This window comes from Brassica napus, chromosome A2 (assembly GCF_020379485.1).
Source record: "Brassica napus cultivar Da-Ae chromosome A2, Da-Ae, whole genome shotgun sequence".
In the NCBI taxonomy this organism is placed as follows: Eukaryota; Viridiplantae; Streptophyta; class Magnoliopsida; order Brassicales; family Brassicaceae; genus Brassica; species Brassica napus.
This window is the reverse complement of record NC_063435.1, coordinates 18,113,927-18,135,550: the sequence shown is the minus strand read 5'-3', so window position 1 is coordinate 18,135,550 and position 21,624 is coordinate 18,113,927. Positions and strand designations below refer to the sequence as shown.

The window sequence follows — 21,624 nt, the reverse complement described above, 5'->3', positions numbered from 1 at the left end:
CCGTCCCAAACCTCTGACAGGTCGAGTGTTGTATCATGCTTCCATTGCCCACTGTAGCGCTTCCAGTTCTGAGTGTAACGATGTCTCCCTCCTCTGCAAGTTCCTTGATCCCATGAGTTGTATCTTCCCCATTGTATCCTTCCAAACTCATCCCATTCCACTAAACTGAGCTGTAGAGGTCCATGAACCATCCACCATATATATATTACCCAAGCTTAAGACTTGTGTTTCTTCATTAGTCTGTACATGTGGCAGAATTGGTTCAGTGTCTCTTGCGTTGTACCAAGCTCGGCACTCACTCTCTGCATACCTGACTAGTTCCAATGGATCTCTATTTATGCCTCTAAACAACTTGTCATTTCTAGCTTTCCATATGTACCAAATTATCCAAGGATAAGGATCTCTATCATCTTCTGGCTCCAGAATACCATTCTTTCTCCAAAAAAGATAGTCCATATTAGCATAAATACTTGGTATAAGGAAAATTTCAGGGCTCGATGGTGTTGATGATAATTCCCATGCTTGTAAGGCCGGTGGACACTCAAAGATAGCGTGAGTAACGGTCTCTTCTGGTGCTCCACATCTTGGACAATAATTGTCACATCGCATATTACGGCGTACCAGATTCCTTGTTATTGCTACTTGTCCTGATATTAATTACCATATAAGATGGCAGATCTTTTGTGGCGCTTTTACCTTCGAAGCAAAGGCTTGGAGTTTTGTAATGATGGGTTGTAGAACTTCTAAATCCTCCTCATCCCTCATCAAGTTTGTAGCAACCCAATACTCCGATTTAACAGTATATTGTCCGTTCTTTGAGTAGCTCCAATGTGGGAACCGAAATTCGCACTGTCGATTTCTGTTTATATAAGGAAACTAGGAAAACCCTAATTTTCCAGAGGTCCCGGATATCTGCTAATACCACACGCCAAGCAATCAGAACACGAGAATAACAACGATAAAGTATAAGAAATCGAAAAGAGAGCAAAGTAGATCTTATTCTGAATTCGCGTTTGAGCGTTACAACAATGTAAGAGCCTGGGCTACGAGAGCTGTCGGCGAGATTCCTAGTTCTAAAACCCTAAGACGGCAGTAACCTAATTGAGTCACAGTTCGAATAACAAAAACGGAAATATGCCTAAATTGCTCCAAGTGCTAAGTTTGCTCTGAAAAGTTCTCCCCCAATGTCTCGCCTAGGACTCTTTATATACTCGCTCCAAGGTCGGTTTACGCTTTTACTCTTCTGCCCTTAAGCCGTCATAGCATAAAATAGAGATATTCCATTTTTTCCGATCTTCGTAATTATCTTCAAAATTTTGTATTTATCCGCGGAAACTTGACATTTATCCTTCCTTGAGCGCCAAGCGTAAACCGTCCTACAGTTTACGGGTGGGCGGATTTCTGATGGATTTCTGCGGGCGGATTTCTGCCCGTCTTTGGAGGGCGATCGGAATCGAGGATCAGATCTTTCATGCTGGTTACTTCCGACAGCTCTCCAGCGAGTAGCTTCGTGGCCACCCTTGCTCCCAAGACTTTGCAGTTAGTCATGGAGTGTCCCCGGGACTGGTGGAACTCGCAGAAGGTGTTTTTTCATATCCTTGATGGCGGGTCCACGTATTACCCGTGGTTCGGCCTTGGTCCGAATTGATCGTATAATTGTGCGCTCCTTGGAGATCTTCCCCCTCGTGATGGACATACCTGTCGTTACGAGAGTTCTTCTTTTTTGCTTTCGGATCTACGTCTTTCGAGGATGGTCTTGCCGACTTATGTTTTTGCGACAAAACTTTCGTTTCTTCCTCGATTATGATGTAGTCTATTTCCTTGTGGAGGGCGTCCTGAATCATCCGCGGTTTGCCGAGGGTTATCCATTTTCTGAATTTCGACTTATACCAGAGCGTCTTTCTGAGTGCGTCGATGGCCACTTTGTCGCTTATCCCGCTGACCCTGGACATCACCAGCTTGAATCAGCTGATGAATTCGCGGAGGGGTTCGTCTTCCCTCTGGGACAGACTCCAGAGATCGACATTGAAAGTTTCTCTATCTATGAACATAGAAATTGTTTGAGAAATTGCGATGCGAGCTGTCGGAAACTCCCAATAGAGTTTCGCTTAAGGCGTGCGAACCATTCGAGGGCTGCTCCTTCCAAATTCTCGATGAACAGGCAGCAATAGCCGGCGTCTTTTTCGACATCCTTCAGTCTCGCTCTTCCCATCGTAATGTGGAAAACCTGAAGGTGCGCCTTCGGATCAGTCGTACCGTCATACTTTGGTACTTTGCTTTTTTCCCGGATCGGACACCCTCATATCTGAGATGCGAGGGGTGAAGGGGGTCTTCCGAGCCCCTTCCAGCAGCATGTTGATCTCGGGGGCAGCGCTAGTAGCGTCATGGATTTGAGACTTTACGGCTCTTACTTCTGCCGCAGTCTTGGTGATATAGTCGCGAAGATCGCGGATATCCGACGTCTCGTCAGCAGATTTCTGAACCTGTAGGCTTACTGCGAGTGAGCTCGGTTTGCTTTTCAGCCAGATCTTCTTGTTCGTTCCAATAGAGGATTTCCTCCTCTTCCGTTATTGGTTTGTCGAACGGAGAGCTTTCCCGAGCAGATCGGCTTCTGGTCCTTCTTGGATGTCTGTCGACGTCCTCATCGGTATCGTTGGTAACATCGCTAGGATCCAGGTCAACGCGTTCGACTTCGTTATCCTCCAAATCTTTTTCGGGAAGCGGAGGACTTTCGGGGTTCGCCTTTTCGACGGGAGATTTTTCGCTAGGGTTTTGACCAGAAGGTCATTCCCGCGCGACTCCAGGTCTATCAAGTGGGGTAGCGAAGTCGAGTCTTTTCCCGCGGACTTTAGTGGTTCCGCGGGGACGGATTTCTCGAGTCCTTGCCTTTAAGGTTTCAACCTGTTTGGTCAAGGTGCTCACGAGCCTGTCCTGTTCTTCCGATCTTTTTTCATAGGTGGTGAACATCTTTTTAAACTCCTCGAGCGCTGTGGCGTTGGCTGGTGCGTTGGCTGCGGATACGTCCGCTGCTGGAGTGTGGAGATTGGTGCCGCTGCCTCTGTTAAGGGGAGTCTGCACGTTATCTGCGTCGTCAGTTGACATGTCTGATTGAGCGTGATGTGGCTTTTCGGGTTAGATTGATTCGTACCCCCCCCCCTCCTTCTAGAGCCAAACTGTGAGAACCGAAATTCACACTGTCGATTTTTGTTTAAATAAAGAAACTAGGAAAACCTAATTTTCCAGAGGACCCGGATATCTGCTAATACCACACGCCAAGTAATTAGAACACGAGAATAACAACGATAAAGTATATGAAATCGAAAAGAGAGCAAAGTATATCTTATTCTGAATTCGTGTTTGAGCGTTACAACAAGGTAAGAGCCTGGGCTACGAGAGCTGTCGGCGAGATTCCTAGTTCTAAAACCCTAAGACGGCAGTAACCTAATTGAGTCGCAGCTCGAATAACAAAAACGGAAATATGCCTAAATTGCTCTAAGTGCTAAGTTTGCTCTGAAAAGTTCTCCCCCATGCCTCTCGCCTAGGACTCCTTATATACTCGCTCCAAGGTCGGTTTACGCTTTTACTCTTCTGCCCTTAAGCCGTCATAGCATAAAATGGAGATATTCCATTTTTTCGATCTTCGTAATTATCTTCAAAATTTCGTATTTATCCGCGGAAACTTGACATTTATCCTTCTTTGCGCGCCAAGCGTAAACCGTCCTACGCTCGGTCGCTACGTAGCGACCAAGCTTTGGCTCGAGCTCGGTCGCTACGTAGCGACCGAGTGGGACGGACGCTCGAGCTCGGTTGCTACGTAGCGACCGGATAGCGTGCATGTGCGATAATTGCGCAATGACCGAGCTTGGTTTGTCCGTGTTCCGATTGTCATACTCGAACATCCAGCAAAATGTATCACGTCGATGGGTAGGGCTTATGGCCAAACTCCGAATCAGCGGAATATCTTCTTGAGCTACATATTGTTCTAGTAATCGAACATCCCATTCCTTTGTAACTGGATTGATAAGACTGCTTACGATCATCTTTGGGTTCACTGCTGGAGCCCGGGCCCGAGCCGGTCTAGCTGGCGTCGAAGGGATCCAAAGATCCTCCCACACATTAATTTCATACCCTGAATGCACCTTACTTCTGATGCCCAAAAGTAATAGCTTCCTCGCTGCAGTTATACTTGTCCATACATATGATGGGGTATCTGCTGTGCCCATTCACAACGGCGAACTGAGATGATAATATCTTCCCCGAAGAACTCTCGCTACTAGTGAATCCGGAAATTCCACAAGTCGCCAAAGCTGCTTAGCTAAAAGAGCTAGATTAAATTCATGGATCATACGGAACCCAATGGATCCCTCTTTTCGGAGGATGAGCTCCACCAGAACTGTGCAATGGCACTCGCTAGGTTCTCACATATCTCCGAAGGAAGCAGAAAGCTAGACATGACATAAGTCGAAAGAGCTAACAATTTCGATTTAATCAACACCTCCTTTCCTCCATTCGATAACCATCTACGAGTCCAGCCATTCAGTCTATGTAGAGCTTCTCCTTTAAAAAAGCAAATAATTTGCACTTTGATCCACTGATATCCTCTGGGATTTCTAAATATGAGCCCATCCCGCCTTCGTTTTGTATACCAAGACTATCCTTGATTTGCTGCCTATCATTTGCTGGAACCCTTTTACCAATGAGTAATGAGGATTTGTCAAAATTAATGCGTTGACTTGATGCTTTCTCATACTTCCTCACTACTTTCATAATTTCTTAACATTAACGGGGCTCCGCTTTACAGAAGAAAAGGCTATCATCAGCAAAGAGAAGGCGAGATATCGAGGGGCAAGCGCGAGCGACTCGCATCCCCATTATCTTCCCTTGATTTTCTGCTTAATTAAGAAGGCTAACGAGCGCTTCCGTCCATAGAATAAATATAAGGAGACAAAGGATCTCCTTGGCATAAACCTCTCTCAGGAACAATGTTTCCCCTTGGTTCTCCATTCATGAGGACTTTATACTTGACCGAAGTGATGCATCGCATAATCTAGTCAATCCACATTTCTGCAAAACTCATCTTTCGCATGACTGCCTCAATGAATGACCACTCCATCCTATCATATGCTTTGCTCATATAAGTTTTTATGGCCATCCGTTTAACCCGTCCTCCCGGTTTAGTTCTCAAAGCGTGGAACATCTCCTGAGCTATCATGATATTATCTGTAATCTATCTCCTAGCTATGAAGGCTGACTGGGTCTCTGATATTCTCTGTGGAAGAACCTTCTTTAATCTCTGGCATAAGACCTTAGAAACTATCTTGTAGCTGACATTACATAGACTGATAGGTCTAAATTTTGTCATCTCATTCGGTTTTGTCGTCTTAGGGATTAGGAAAATATTCGTGTCATTAAGGCCCTGTGCCTTTCTCCATTTGAAAATGAATTGATTAACCATACGAGTTAAATCATCTTTGACAATATCCCAAAACTTCTGATAACAGAGTGCTGTCATTCCATCTGGTCCTGAGACTTTTTCCGGATGCATAGCGAACAACGCAATTTAACTTCCCATTCAGTTACTGGGGCTGTAAGCTCTGCATTTATCATTCTGGTAATAGTTGTCGAAACCTTTGATAGCGTCTCAATTATATCCTTTGGGTTAGACGATTCAAATATTTGCCTAAAATAACTTGTAGCAATGACTACTAATCCCTCCTCGTCCTCATCCCATAATCCCTATTATGTGAGACAAATGGTGCATTATTATTTTTTAAGTTCACTCCTAACATCTTGAATTACTTTCCGGTACCTTACAACTGGAACGTACCAAAAAGTAAATATATTTTGGAGACATTAATAACCAAATTAACTTTTTTTTTAAATCATTTTGTGTACCACAAAGAGATGTTACACAATTGTTCTTATCCGAAAATTAAGTTTTGATCAATTCTAAAATAACAATCACGAAATCTGTGTTCTTTTGGAAAAAAAAAAGCTCCGGGTTTTCAAATAATTTCACCAGGAGGCAGCTCTGCGAGCTTCGCATTAGTACCAAGCACACGTTCCATATCAAACCGGACCTCAATATTGCGAATGCTATAACCAACCACCATTAGCCAATACAACAATTTTGCAAGGTCCGTTGCGCTTGTCTCTGTCACATTCGTCTGTGCAGCCACCGAGCCGTTGATATCAGTCACGTTATATAACAAAACACAACGAAGAACAAGATTCAGCTAAAGAAGTTGATGACATATAACCTTCATTTGCTTTGGATCTGTGTCCGAAACAGCTAGAAGCCGCTTGATAAATGCATTCATAGCCACAGCAACATCTTCGCCTGCAGTGCTTGTAAGCTCCTACGAAATTCAAAGCATTCAAATTGAGAAAATAAAATTATTTGATGGAGACAAATTCACAAGAATACATGAGTTCTTCCCATGCCTTAAGATTTTGAGGCTCGAGAGATTTTAGAAACTCCAAAATTTCGTTCTGCTCATTCGCAGATTTTCTCCCTACTTGACGGTTGAGTTCTTCGATCTCTGCTTCCAGAAGCTCGATATACTTTTTCGCATCAATTTTCTCGGGACCAGAAATGTTATTCCATCTGATCACTTCCCCTGATACATTCTTTTGAGTCCCAGGTGCATAGTCTTGATCATCCGCCTAGCTTAATCAGAATTGAAAACCAGAATCACTTATAATTTTACAAATGGAACACGCACATAATAATCAAGATACAGAGAGAATGTGATAGGTTTTTTCATTTAATTCACTGAAGAGAACTAAAATTAACGCAAGAAGGCTCTTAACTACTCACAAAACAAATATCCGAGACTAATCTGTTCCATCTCATGCTAACAAATTCAGTTATAGTTTTTTTTTTATTAAAGTAAAATTCAATTACAATGCTCCAACACTAGCTTAACACAAGGCTTATTGGAGAGAGGAAGCAAGGAATGACAGGACAAGTAAAAATTCTATAGAAAAAGCAACCTACCAAAAAAAGAACTAAAAACCTGAAACTGTTACCCTTTTATTGCGTGGTTCAGGAAGAGCAACCTGCTCTAAACTTTGTTGCAATTCAAGACGATATTGAGCGTTTCTGAACATGTATCCGGTCATCAATACGCTCATCATCAACTGTGCAAGGTTTTCAGCAACCTATAACCCAAAATCCCATCAATACAAACACACGACACAGCTAATAGTGAAACAATGAAACGTATGATTACAAAATGTACTCACAGAGGTGACTGTAACGGCAAAAAACTGGGGAGGTAGCGTTCCAATCATATTTGTCACAGTCTGTCGCATTGCATCAACCACCTGATATCACATTACAAGAAACATAGAAAATCAGATTACAAGAAAAATAGAAAATCACAAGCTCTAGCTCTTAAATGGTCTTCTTCAAAATAAAACAGAAGCGTTACATGTTTAGGCGCGCGTTTAACGAACAACTCCATAAACTCAGGTTTCACATTCTGAACATACTCCAGTAAAATATCCCTCCTGGTTTTGGGCTTATCAAAAGTAAAACCAATCATCGAAATTAGGTTTATGAACAGCAAAGAAGCTGCCGCTAAACAACATTTCATCGAAACCCAAAGATTAGTATTTACCAGGTTGCCACTGGGAGGTGTGAACTCTGCAGAGGAATCAGAAGGCTGATTATTTGAAGAACCATAAGACTTAACTCTCAGAACCAAACTTTTATTGCAAATTCTCGACTTCATCTTCAGAGGAAAGCTCACAGAGGAAGTAGAGAGTTTAGGTTCAAGGTTGGGAGAAAATGACGAGGAGGGGCGAGATAGTGATTGCAAGAGCGATAACTGAATCGTTAACGAGCACATCTTCGAAACCCTAAACTGTGTCCAATTACGATCGGTTTAGTCAATTTGAGAAAGCTTGTTCGCTAGTTGGGGTTTTATCATCCAAAGAGGAAGGGATTAGGCACGCGGTGGAAGAACATAAAAACAGACAAAACTGATGATCTTGTCCATCGATTTCTTTCGATTCTTTTTAAAAGAAAACTGGACCAGAGCTGCAGAAATGAGTCAAAACCAGATAAATACCAGCAAAAACCAGTGAATCCAATCGAACTGACATACATTAAAATCCGGTCTATATATTGTAACGACCTGGTTCAATCAAACCAGTTTGATTCTATTTAACCATAACTTTGGACCCAATATTGGTCAGTTAAGTAATTGGGCCTGAATAGCTTAGGCCACGCAACCACGAAAGAAGCCCAACTTCAACCAAGCAGTAAAATAGATCGATCCAAAGAACCGGAGTTCGCGGAACGGTTGTGAAGATCAAAGGAGCTGCCCGTTATAAGAAGAGATCGACGTATAAGAAAAATGACACGTTAAAAACCCTAGAAAGAGTTACACCCACGCTTCGAACTTGTTTTCATCTAGTTTTTTTTATCTCATCGATCTCGTTTTGTAACATTCGATCTCAATTCATTCATTGTATTCATCTTTACTCATCAACAAAGTCCATTTTTGCCTAATGGAAAATGATTACATCGTTGTGTTCTAAAGATATGGTTGCCTGCATCATTTATCTTCCCTAGATTAAACTCCCGATCACTACTAAATACTTAGTGTAGATTTTAGGATCTATATTTTGGCGCCGATTGTGGGGACGAAAAACGAAAAACATCTTTGCTAAGAAACCGATCTAAGTTTCCTAAGCGCGACTATGGATCCTAACCAGGCACGATCATACTGCATCGAATCAATCAATCTCGACCTCTCTAGATCGGGAAAACCAAAGTCGTCAAAAATCGTCCACGACACGAAGGATCAAAGCATCTCTCTCCAAAGACGAGATTGTCCCTCGAGTGACAAACAATCCGATACCTCGCGACAAGCAACTAATAAGTCGGGCGTCGCACCTTCCGAAGAGATAATACGCGAAGCCGGGACTATAAATTTCCACAAACACAAAATTGCTAAGCTCGACATGCCCCATGACGATGCCGTAGTCATCACGTTGGAGCTTGCGAGCACCATCTTTCCGAAGATTCTCGTTGACACCAGAAGCACCGTCAATGTCGTTTCACAAAAGACAAGTGCGATCGATTAGCCAACCGACCCCGGTAATGGATCACGAAACGACTCCCCACAATAGTTTCGAAGGAAAGGCGGTCCAATCGCTTAGGATCGTGCCACTAACCACCAAAACTTATGACGTCGAACTGGAGACCCGGTTCACCGTAGTCGATCATTTCATGCCCTTCGACGCCATCGTAGGACGTCCCTGGCTACACCAGATGAAACGGTCCCTTCAGTTTACCACCAATGCTTGAAGTTTTTATCATCGACCGGACGCAGGAGCCAAAAAAAATCCTGAGCCTGCTATATGACCGGATTCCGAAGGATGCCCCTGCGAGGAGAGAACGTCTCACTCATCCGTAATCTCACAGTAAAAGACCCCGCAAGAGACCTATCGAGCGTCGTCGCTCTAAACGAAAGCTCCCCAGAAAAAGGCATCAACATCGGAAACGACCTTCCTCCTGAAGTCAGACACGATCTTTTGTCTTTCCTTAAGCAGAATATCAAAACGTTCGCGTGGTCCGCAGCAAACATGCCCGGAATCGACATCAGTATCACCTCCCACGACCTAAACGGCGACCCAACGTTTAAGCCTGTCAATCAGAAACGAAGAAAGCTAGGACCTGAACAAGCCAAGGCTGTAAACGACGAAGTTGACAAGCTCTTAAAATCGGTTCCATTCGAGAAGTCCAATACCCTGACTGGCTCGCAAATCCAGTCGTAGTAAAAAAGAAAAATGGAAAATGGAGAGTTTGTATCGATTTCACAGATATCAACAAAGCATGCCCAAAAGATAGCTTCTCGTTACCTCACATCGACCGGCTGGTAGAAGTCACAGCTGGACACAAACTACTTTCCTTTATGGATGCATTTTCCGGCTTTAATAAGATCCTTATGAACCATAACGACTAAGAAAAAACGAGCTTAATCACCGAGCGGTGCACATACTGCTACAAAGTGATGCCATTCGAGTTGAAGAACGCCGGAGCCACTTACCAAAGACTAGTAAACAAGATGTTCTCCAAACAACTCGGAAGAATGATGGAGGTCTACATAGATGACATGCTGGTGAAGTCGTCGAGAGCCAGCAATCACGTTCTCCAGCTCCAAGAGTGTTTTAACATCCTCAACAAGTTCGGAATGAAACTGAACCCTACAAAATGCACTTTCGGAGTAGCCTCAGGAGATTTCCTCGGATACCTCGTGACTGAAAGGGGAATCGAAGCCAACCCAAAACAGATCGCAGCGCTCATCGACACCTTACCTCTGAGATTGATCCGAGAAGTACATCGCTTCACCGGCAAAATAGCTGCTTTAAACCGATTCATCTCCAAATCAACCGACAGATGGTTTCCTTTCTACAAGCTATTAAAAAGGAAATTAAAAGTTCGAATGGAACGCTGAATGCGACTGCACCCTAAAAGAAATTAAGGCATATATCAGTGAGCCCCCGTGCTATCGAAACCAATCGTAGGAGAGACCCTCTTTCTATATGTTACAACTTCCGAACACGCAGTGAGCGAAGTGCTGATCCGCAAGGTAAGCGGAGAACAAAGACTGATATACTATGTAAGTAGGTCATTGGTCGATGCCGAAACTAGATACCCCGTAATGGAAAAGCTGGCACTAGCAGTGGTAACCGCCGCTCGAAAGGTAAGACCTTACTTCCATTCGCATTGATCACAGTCATGATATTGCAACCTGATACCACTCAAATTACCCTAAGAAGTGTTACTCTCATCAAAAGAGGTTCAGATGTAGTACTTAGGGATCAAATCCACAAGGAGTTAGGGAACAATTAAATCTAGTGTTTATTAATTCTAAGAGTTTAAATGTTTAAATGAAATAGCAATAGTAACAAGCGAAGTAAATAGTAAATGTAAAGCTTGGTTTGAAATGATATTAGATTGATATACCTTGGATTTGACCCGTTTTCATCCATGGTATATAGGTGTTTTACTATATATATATCTATGTTTTCTAATCTTCTAGGTATGTTTTCAGGTTCAGGTGCATTTCGGAGTAAAGCTATGACTTTGGAGCATTTTGGAGCTTAAAGGACATTTCACCCGAGCTGACCACGTAGAGGTCGACGAGAGGAAGAACAATCGATCGATGCGCATCCAGTGCTGACGATCGATACCAGGAGATACCTCGACAAATGAAGATTAATATCGATCAATGTACACAAGTACCATCGATCGATGTCGAGACATCAGACACGCGACATTTTGGATCCAGCAGACTTAAAACCCAAGGCCAAGCCAAATTACGAAAATGCCCTGACGAGTTTTTAACCTAGTAGATTATATACTGCCTAAGGTTTTTGACGGCAGAGAGACCTTTTTTGTTACAAGTTTTACTTTGAGAGAGAAGAGAGTTTTAGGAGAGAAGATCACTTGTGATTGGAACTCTTTGTTATCATTTCTTTTCATCTACACTATGAGTTTCTATTTCTTCATTGTTATTAATTGCTTTGCTATGTTTGAGTAGTTCAATTATTAGATCCAGAGTTCAGATAGGTTTGTGGGATTAGCCCCAAACCATAGATCTGCCTTGTTGTGATATTCATGATAGATTTGTATTCATTGCTTGTTTTAGCCTTGCTAACTAGAACTTTATCATAGGATTGCATATTCAAGCACTCTTGTTATCCCATCCTCACATCTATCTATCATATTAGGACTGCTAGAGAGGGCTAACCGCCAATTTAGTATCTTAGTAGGGCATATCATACTCGCGCATAGGCCTGGCTAGAACCCGTCGATCGATGTCCTCAACTGACTATCGATCGACGTTGGCAAAGGTGTATCGGTCGACGTCCCAATAGGACCATCGATCGACACTCTTTCGTTGTTGACATACTAACCGTTGAGACACGAGATCTAGTCTGTTAACCAGTGAAACATGCGACAGCTGATCACTGAGTTAAGCGGTTGAGCTCTAATATATCATGCATGCAACAAATAGGCATCTATAGGTATTATAATCTCCAACACCTGAATAGTGGCCCTGCATCTAATATCATTTCCAACCAAGTTACATTTACTAGTTACTTCGCTTGTTACTATTGCTATTTCATTTAAACATTTACAACTCTTAGAATTAATAAACACTAGATTTAATTGTTCCCTAGCTCCTTGTGGATTCGATCCCTAATACCTACATCATAACCTCTTTTGATGAGAGTAACACTCCTTCGGGTAATTTGAGTGGTATCATAGATGCAGGGACACTATTCAAGTGTTGGAGATTATAATATCTATATATGCCTATTTGTTGCATGCATGATATGTTAGAGCTCAACCGCTTAACTCAGTGATCAGCTGTCGCATGTTTTACTGGTTAACAAACTAGATCTCGTGTCTCAACGGTTAGTATGTTGACAACGAAAGAGTGTCGATCGATGGTCCTATAGGGACGTCGTACTATACACCTTTACCTACGTCGACCGATAGTCAGTTAAAGACATCGATCGACGGGTTCTAGCCAGGCCTATGCGCGAGTATGATATGCCCTACTAAGATACTAAATTGGCGGTTAGCCCTCTCTGGCAGTCCTAATATGATAGATAGATGTCAGGATGGGATAACAAGGGTGCTTGAGTATGCAATCCTATGATCATGTTCTAGTTAGCAAGGCTAAAACAAGCCATGAATACAAATCTATCATGAATATTACAACAAGGCAGATCTATAGTTTGGGGCTAATCCCACAAACCTATCTGAACCCTGGATCTAATAAATGAACTACTCAGACATAGCAAAGCAATTCATGACAATGAAGACATGGGAATTCATAGTATAGATGAAAAGAAATGAAAACAAGGAGTTCCAATCACAAGTGATCTTCTCTTCAAAACTCTCTCTCTCTCTCTCAAAGTAAAACTTTAACAAAAAGCTCTTCCTGACCTCAAAACACTTAGGCAGTATATAATCTACTAAGTTAAAAATTCGCCAGGGTATTTTCGTAATTTGGCTTAGACTTGGGCTTCAAGTCCGCTGGATCCAAAATGTCGGGTGTCCAATGTCTCGACATCGATCGATGGTACTTGTGTACATCGATCGATATTAATCTTCATATGTCGAGGCATCTCTTGGTGTCGATCGACAGCACTGGATGCGCATCGACCGATTGTTCTTCCTCTCGTCGACCTCTACATGGTCAGCTCGGATTAAATGTCCTTTAAGCTCCAAAATGCTCCAAAGTCATAGCTTTACTCCGAAATGCACCTGAACCTGAAAACATACCTAGAAGAGTAGAAAACATAGATATATATATAGTAAAACACCTATATACCATGGATGAAAACGGGTCAAATCCAAGGTATATCAACTTCCCCAGACTTACCTTTTGCTTGTCCTCAAGCAAAACATACAGGCAGTCTCTCTGAAAGAGGTTTGAAAATATTAGGAACTACAGATTTTAAAGCAGAGAATTCTTTTCCTCAACAATTTTGCAACCACATCTAAAAAGTCCTAATCACAGAAGCACATTATGCAATATCCTAGCTTAGCAACCATTTCTAACATAACACAACTCATCAATTCACGTCTGACATCCCCTCTACTGACTTCATTTCTTAGCATAAATATAAAGTGAATGCTTTACCTTGGGAGTATCGATCATAGGATGCAAGGATTTCAGACAAGTATCTGAAATTGCAGGATCAGTGACCAAGATTGGACAGACTTCCATGAATCAAAACTTAATGGTGGTTGCCACCAAGCTCTGTTCACTTCTTTTTGACCTATATCCAAGAGTTCTTTGCGAAAGCGAGCCTTGAAGTTGCCGCCTCCAAGTCCCGTTTCGAACTCTTTTATTGGAGTCTTTATGAATCAAGCCTTAACAGTTTTAGCCACCAAGTCCTGTTCAGACTCATCCTAAGTAAACAATAGATCTTATTTATATTATTATTATTATTTTTATTTTTTTTGAAGAAATGTAAATCACTAACTATTCAAGGGTCGAAATTTAGAGAGAGAAAATGTGATAAATAATCTACACAAGGCGTTACCTTCCAGACCTGTCTGAAGAATCCGATCCCATGTATACCAAGCCCCAAGACAAGCGGTTATGTCAGGTTTAGTGTTGGAAATCAGCTTTGGTTACTTCATACGGTCAAGGCAAGTGTGTAGTTGATATACTGATCTGCTTTAGCATCTATAGTGCTATTTGTAATCAGTAAATCTAAAATGGTACTAAAGATTGGTTAGATATTCAAGTTTAAATCAATATAAGATTATAGTCTCATTTTCAATAGCTAAGCATAATTTATTAAAATTCCTTATATATAAGAATAAAATAAATTATATCAGTAAATCTCCCCCCAGACTTAAATTACACTGTCCCAGTGTAACTCAGCCGGAGTTATAATAGAATAATTCATGATGTACGAAATGTAACAAGTAAGGAAGATTTATCTGACCGGATTAGATATCGATCAATGGGAAAATGTTGCATCGATCGTCGTGTGTTTGTCTATGTCGAGCGATGTCGACGTTTCGTCGGCGGTCGATATTCGGGTCCTCCTACTTGGGTCTCCTAAATCTGAAAGAAATAAAACGAAAGTAAATAAATGCTAGCTAATAAAACCAAAATAAAATACCTAATAGTTGGTTGCCTCCCACTCAGCGCTTGGTTATAGTCATTTAGCTTGACTGTGGTAGTGACTGGCTATTTGGTGGATAAACAGCAGCTTGTTGGAAAACAAGCATCCACGTCGTCTCTGCACATTCTGGACCAAGATGCAATGAAACTTCTTGTGGCCTCATCATTTCTTGTCCATTTGTCATCCATCTTCTTAAGTGCATTGGAAATGTTTTGTAGCCTATCCTGAAATTGCTAAGATTATTAAGTAAAAGCAATTGAAATTAATGCTGACCTGGTGCCAGCCTATGTTGTCATAGGCGTATGCTAAAAGTTCTGTCAGTTCCTCGTGCATTGACTCTATTCTTTTGTGTATCAGCTGCTCCCCGGCTGGTGTAGACTCGGCGTCGATCGATGCGATTAAGTGTTCGTCGGTCGAGCTCGGCGACTTACCATCGAGCGATTTCGCTCGCTCCTGTCGATCGATGCTGATATCTGGTGTTGAGCTGCGAGTTGCATTTGAATGGCTTTGACTTCTTTCTGTAGCCATTCTGCGTACCTGTCTAGTCCACCGATTCTATTGTCGAATGGAAAGTAGATGTCATCGCAGCGTTTGTCAAGTCGTTCCTCCATGGTGCCTATAGTAGTGTAGAACTTGGATGTGATCTTGTCAACCTCTGCTGCTGTGTATGGAAGTAACTCCACAAGATTCTTGCCATCGATCCAAGGCCCTCGTAGCCTGTCGATCGAAGATGAGTTTGCCTGCAAAAAATTTTGATTAGTAATTTTATCAATATCCATTTGGGCATGAAGTATTTGACTAGACAGTTTGTTTAAATGTAGCATGACTGGTGATACGAAGTGGTCATGCATGTCTTCGTAAGTCTGCAGCCTATCATCCATGGCTGAGATCTTAGCGTCGAGCGATGTGATGGTACACACATCGATCGATGTGGCTGGTTGTTGGTCCTTCTTGCGAATGGTGTCCAGATCTTGCTGTAGTAGCTCGATTTTAGTGCTCAGCCAGTCCACGTTGTTGTTGAAAAGGTAGTATACGTCGTTTATCCTCGTGTTGATGTATGAGACTTCCCATTCATCCTTGTGTTCTGCTGAACATTGCGGTTCTGCAGGGATCTGGGCTGTCGGAAGACTGACATCGATCGATGGTGCATGTGGTGCGTCGATCGATACTGTGGTCGTGGCTTCCTTCTCAAGTTGTTGTCGTAAACTCTCATTTTCTGTCCTCATTTCTACCATACTTCTGAAAAGCTTATTGTAGCCTCTATCCAAAGGTTGATGTGTATCTTTTACCAATGATTTGAGCTCCTCTCCCAGTCTTTCCTGAGCTCCACAAATACCAGTCACCATCTCGTTGATTTCATCTTTGGTGTAGAGTTCTGGTGCCAGTCTTGTGAGCGTGAAGGAAGTGGCATGTTCTGGAAGACAGATGTGGCTCTCTTCAAAAAGAGATGCTCTTTCCAGTAATTTCCTGATGTCGTCCTTTGTGACAGGTATCATCTCACCAGCTACGCCGTGCGTGTCCACACTCATCTCTGTAGACTCCATACTCGTCCCTTCGTTCCCAAGTGAACTTTCTGGCTCCGTACATGTCAAAAGCGCGGTTTCCAAATTCATAACGTTTGTCGATCGATGTTGGGTCATCCTTATCGGTCGACGTTGGTGTTATCCTGTCGATCGATGTTTGAATTGTCCCGTCGATCGATGATTGGCCTTTTGGTTGGCATGATAGATCTGAATTGATTTATGTTGTGGCGACTCCTACGTGTTTGTTTGGATCGGTTTGAATGACGTCTGGAGTGCCACGTTTCTGTGAGAATAGGTTTGTCAGGTCCATTGGCCACTTGAAGGATATCGGCTATGTCCTCTCTGGACACTTGTAAGATCCTTCCATCTATTGCACGTGCATTGCCATCTGGGTCCCTGAAAATACCAAATTCATCAGGTGTTAGAAAACCGTAATCAATGTTTGCATTATCATTCAATTTAGAAATAGAAAGATTAGGTTTTAGAGTAGTATCGATCGATGTTGATACAGATGCATCGATCGAGGGCAGAATAATTTCTGCAGAACTTGTGTTCTTGAGATGATTGCTCTTCATGGATTTTCCTGTTGATGTAGATGGAAGAGTGTTCATCTTTTCTGCTTGTGTGTCTGCTCTGGTGTGTGGAGGTGGTTTCAGGGGTGCAACACATTTTAAATAGGTATCTATAAACCTAGTTGGAGAGGGAATATTCTCCTGCTCCTGGATTTTTGCTGCGGCGTGAATATCGATCGATGTTCCTGCATGGATGTCGATCGATGTGCACGGTTTTTTTGCTGGACGAGGGTAGGTATCGACCGCTGGATCCGCTGGATCCAAGTCCGCTGGATCCAAAATGTCGCGTGTCCAATGTCTCGACATCGATCGATGGTACTTGTGTACATCGATCGATATTAATCTTCATATGTCGAGGCATCTCTTGGTGTCGATCGACAGCACTGGATGCGCATCGACGGATTGTTCTTCCTCTCGTCGACCTCTACATGGTCAGCTCGGATGAAATGTCCTTTAAGCTCCAAAATGCTCCAAAGTCATAGCTTTACTCCGAAATGCACCTGAACCTGAAAACATACCTAGAAGAGTAGAAAACATAGATATATATATATTTTTTTGAGCAAACATTCATTAACGAGACTTCAAACAAGGTTCAGACAACAACATAAACAGGTGCATGCATAGAAACTAAAGCTGCTTTAGCAAGAGAGTCAGCTTGAACATTTGCTAAACGCGGGATAAACTGAAAAGAGATAGAGGTGAAAGAGCGCGCCAGGAATCTTATGTCGTGGAGCACGCTTTTCAGAGCCACATCCTGCCCATGAAACTTCAAGAGTGAGATGAGGGTCTTTGAATCAGAACAGACCAGAAGGCTGCTGATATGTGAGGAGATTGCCGCTGTCAAAGCTGCTTTAACCGCCAACGCTTCAGCCACCAGAGCTGAAGGAACGTAACGCCGGTACGCGGAGGAACTTTCGTAAAAAGAATTTGATGAGTCTCGGATGAGCCACCCAATCCCGCAGTTCCCTGAGGTGGAGTCCCATGCTGCATCTGAAAAAGAGGACCAAGTGCAAGCATCAACATGAGTAACATGTAAAGGTGAAACCACACTATGTGGTAGAAAGGATTTTCCGACAACTGTCTGAGCTGCTTTCCAAGCTCTAGCATCCTGTAAAGCTTTTAGAATAGTAGCTTCCTCGGAGAAGAACTTGTCTTCAAAGAGCAGTTTGTTCCTGTTTGTCCACAGTAGCCATAAAACCCAAGGATAGATTGGCGTAGTGCCCAACCCAGATGGAGGCAGAGATACCATTTTTCGACATGTTTGAAGGAGGGCTGTAACTGAACCAACGTCATCAATCACAGGTTTGAATAAGCTAGGGACCAAGTCCCAAACTTTTGCTGCGAAAGGACACTTAAGGAGCACATGGAGCTCTGTTTCCACAGCCCCGCATCGTTTGCAAACAGGATTCAGGGACAAACCTCTTCTTTCTAGAACAGAGCCGACGGGTAAGGCTCTGTTATTGGCCTTCCAGAGAAAGTGCTTGATCTTAGGGGATGTATCAACTTGCCAGACTCCCTTTTTCCAGTTGAAGGCTTGATCATCCGCGGTTCCCACACAGAGCTTTGCAAGTGCATAACCCGACTTCGTAGTGTACAAACCAGATGCGTTAGGTAGCCATACTCTTTCATCAGGTGCTAGGAAGGCACTAGGAACCAGCCTCCTTATGCTCTCTTCATAAAGAGGTAAAACTTGCTGAATCATTGAAACATCCCAGTCGTTGGTTCCAGGAAGGATGAGCCTGCAAACCTTCCAGTCTTTTGTATCTGCAGTTGGGGGTCCAATTGGAGCCTTTGGTTCCGTCGTTGACAGCCACGGTTCGGTCCAGATTCCAACATCGCTTCCCGAGCCAATGGCCCAACCCATTCCTTTGAGAAGAAGATCTCTACCTATCAATATTCCACGCCACCCATGAGACGCACTGGCAGGGGTTTGAACTTCGAAGAAAGGTGAGTGAAGACAGTATTTCCCGATGAGGGTCTTTGCCAACAGTGTCGTTGGATCTTTGAGTATTCTCCACGCCAATTTTGCTAGCAAGGCATCATTGAATTGAGCAATCTCCCTGAAACCAAGTCCACCCGCACTCTTAGGCCTAGCCATTCTCTCCCATGAAACCCAATCCATCTTCTTGACTCCCGGGGTATTATCCCACCAGAATCTCGTAAGGATGCTTTGGATTTGTTTGCAAAGCGACATCGGGAGTTTGAAACAACTCATCGTGTAGGTTGGCAAGGCAGTCAAAATTGATTTCAAGAGGATCAATTTCCCTGCTCCAGAAAGGAAACGAGTGGTCCAACTGTGTGAACGCTGGCGGATACGGTCAATCAACGCAGCAAAGATGTCTCTCTTACGCCGGCCGAAGTGCTCCGGGAGTCCTAGGTATCTACCAAGTCCTCCTTCGCTAAGAATGTGTAGTTCGGCTCTAACTCGTCTCTTAGTTGCTCCTGGAGTCTTTGAGGAGAAGGTAATTGCTGACTTGTCCAAGTTGATGAACTGCCCAGATGCCGTCTCGTATTTCCGAAGAATAGAGATCAGGGCTTTGCAGCTTCGGGGGTCTGTTCTACTGAAGATCATAGTGTCATCAGCGAATAAGAGATGGTTAATAGCCGGGCATCCGCGAGCTACCTTGACCCCTACGACTTCTCCTGTTTCCTGCGCCCTCTTCAATAAACCCGATAAGACTTCCGAGCAAAGAATGAAAAGGTAGGGCGACAGAGGGTCGCCTTGTCTGATTCCTCTAGACGGGCTCACTTTCCCTTGTGCTGCGCCGTTCACCAAGTATGAGTAAGTCACTGATGTCACAAAGGTCATGATCCAGGATATCCAAACCTCATGGAAGCCAAATCTCGTCAGTACTTTGCGTAGAAAACTCCACTCAATCCGGTCAAAAGCCTTGCTCATATCTGATTTTATCGCCATACTGCAACGCACTTTCGCATCAGAGTGTTGAAGGTAGTGAAGGATTTCATGTGTTATCAACACATTGTCTGAGATGGCTCGTCCTTTGACAAACGCCGATTGATGTTCTGAGATCAGAAGAGGTAGGAGGGGCTGCAGTCTTCTGGTAAGCAACTTGGCTATGATTTTGTAATGCGTATTGCAGAGAGAAATTGGGCGGTAGTCAGCAACTTTCCGTGGTCCTTTGATCTTGGGGATCAAACGAACGTGGGTTTCATTTTGGCGAGGGTCTAGTGCACTGGAGATGAAAAATGCTTGAATGTCATTGACCACATCATCTCCTATAATATCCCAGAAGGTCTGGTAAAAGCTAGCAGAAAAACCGTCCGGCCCTGGAGCCTTGTCCGGGTTGATAGCAAGGAGTGCTTCTTTTATCTCGAGTGCCTCAGGGATATAATGTCCTATTCATCTCTTCAGTAACTAGAGGAGTGATCCCTTCATTAACCGTAAGAGATGAGTCGGACATCTGAGCTGAGAAGATTCGAGAGAAGTAGGTCGTGATGCTCTGGACGATCTCTTCCTCCTTATAGACCGCTTTACCCTCCGTGTCCTCAATAACTGAGAATTTGTTGACAGCACGCCTACCCCTGGTTGCCGCATGAAAGTAACCTGTGTTCCGATCTCCACATTGAAGCCAGAGAATACGACTCCTTTGTCGCCAATACAGCTCCTCTTCTTTGTATGCTGCTTCCAAAGTTGCAGTTAGCTCTCCAATGCGAGCGTTATCTGGTTCCGGGTTAGAAAGTGCTTCTTCTAATTCTTCTTGTGCCTTCTTGATGGAGATGTTGCTATTTAAATTTTGCTCCCCCGACCACTTGATGATTCCATGCCGGATATTAGCGACTCTGATCAAGACAGATTCCAGAGGGTGCTGTTTCCATTGTTCTTCCACCAATTGTCGAATCTCCGGTTTATCTTTTAACCTCCTATCAAACCGAAAGAGGCCCTTCTTGCGCTGAGTAGAGACATCAAAATGAATGATAATGGGGCGGTGGTCCGATCCTTCGAAACGCAAGTATTCACATCTACCGGCAGGAAAGCGCTCGAACCAAGAACAATTAGCCATTGCTCGGTCCAAACGAGATTGAATGAAATAATTGTAACGCGTTCCACGCCAGGAGAGGTGGTTGCCGGAGTGTTGAAGGTCCCATAGGCCCATTTGGGAGACAAAACTTCGAAACGATAGGAAGGATCCTTCCCAACGGACAGGACCTCCAACCTTTTCTAAATTGTCAAGTAGATCGTTAAAATCTCTAGTGAGCAGCCAAGCATCGTCTCTGTCTGTACCCAGTTCAGTCAGTTTACTCCAAAAGGAAGGTCTGTCTGCTGGGTTAGGGGCTCCGTATATGAATGACACGAAACAGAACGTGCCATGTGCCTCTATCCTGGTATCAATCACATTAGGTGAGGAGTAAAGAATTTCTACCTGCACATCGTCTCTCCCGGATAGGGAAAGACCGCCTGCTAAACCGATGGGGGGGACAGTATAATGGTTCTTGAGTTCCGAGTTCTGGAACAACCGAAAAAGCGCATCGTCTTGGTTTTTAGTTTCCATAAGGAACAGCACTGCAGGAGAGAGTTTCTTTCGAAACTCTTGAATACGCTGGGTTGTCAAGGTTCCCCCGATACCTTGGCAATTCCAGCTTACACAGGCTAAGGAAGAGGTTTTGGGAGAGGATGAAAATCCTTCTCCTTCCTTGTGATACCCGGAATGATTTTTATCTTCGCGGTGCTGCAGTGTTCTTCCTTCTTAATGATGTTCGAGTACCAGTCCGAATTGCATCCGCCATTAGCTTCTTCAGAGGAGAGCTCCTACGAGGGGAGCTGTTTTTTTTGGTTACACGTCTCCTCTTAACAGCTACTCCGTGGCTATTATTGCGGAGAGCACGCTTAT

The 21,624-nt window shown here is 43.4% G+C and overlaps 1 protein-coding gene across 1 annotated transcript; it reads right to left on the bottom strand.

The window, feature by feature from the left end:
* Nucleotides 1-5,857: 5,857 nt before the first annotated feature.
* LOC125587834 lies at nt 5,858-8,039 on the bottom strand. The gene is made up of 7 exons (XM_048759081.1): nt 7,626-8,039; nt 7,437-7,526; nt 7,249-7,329; nt 7,033-7,164; nt 6,445-6,666; nt 6,261-6,359; nt 5,858-6,167 (listed from the first exon to the last, which is right to left on the bottom strand). The coding sequence occupies exons 1-7, from the start codon at nt 7,854-7,856 to the stop codon at nt 6,006-6,008; spliced, it is 1,017 nt and encodes a 338-aa protein (XP_048615038.1). The 5' UTR covers nt 7,857-8,039; the 3' UTR covers nt 5,858-6,005.
* Between the last annotated feature and the right edge of the window lie 13,585 nt (nt 8,040-21,624).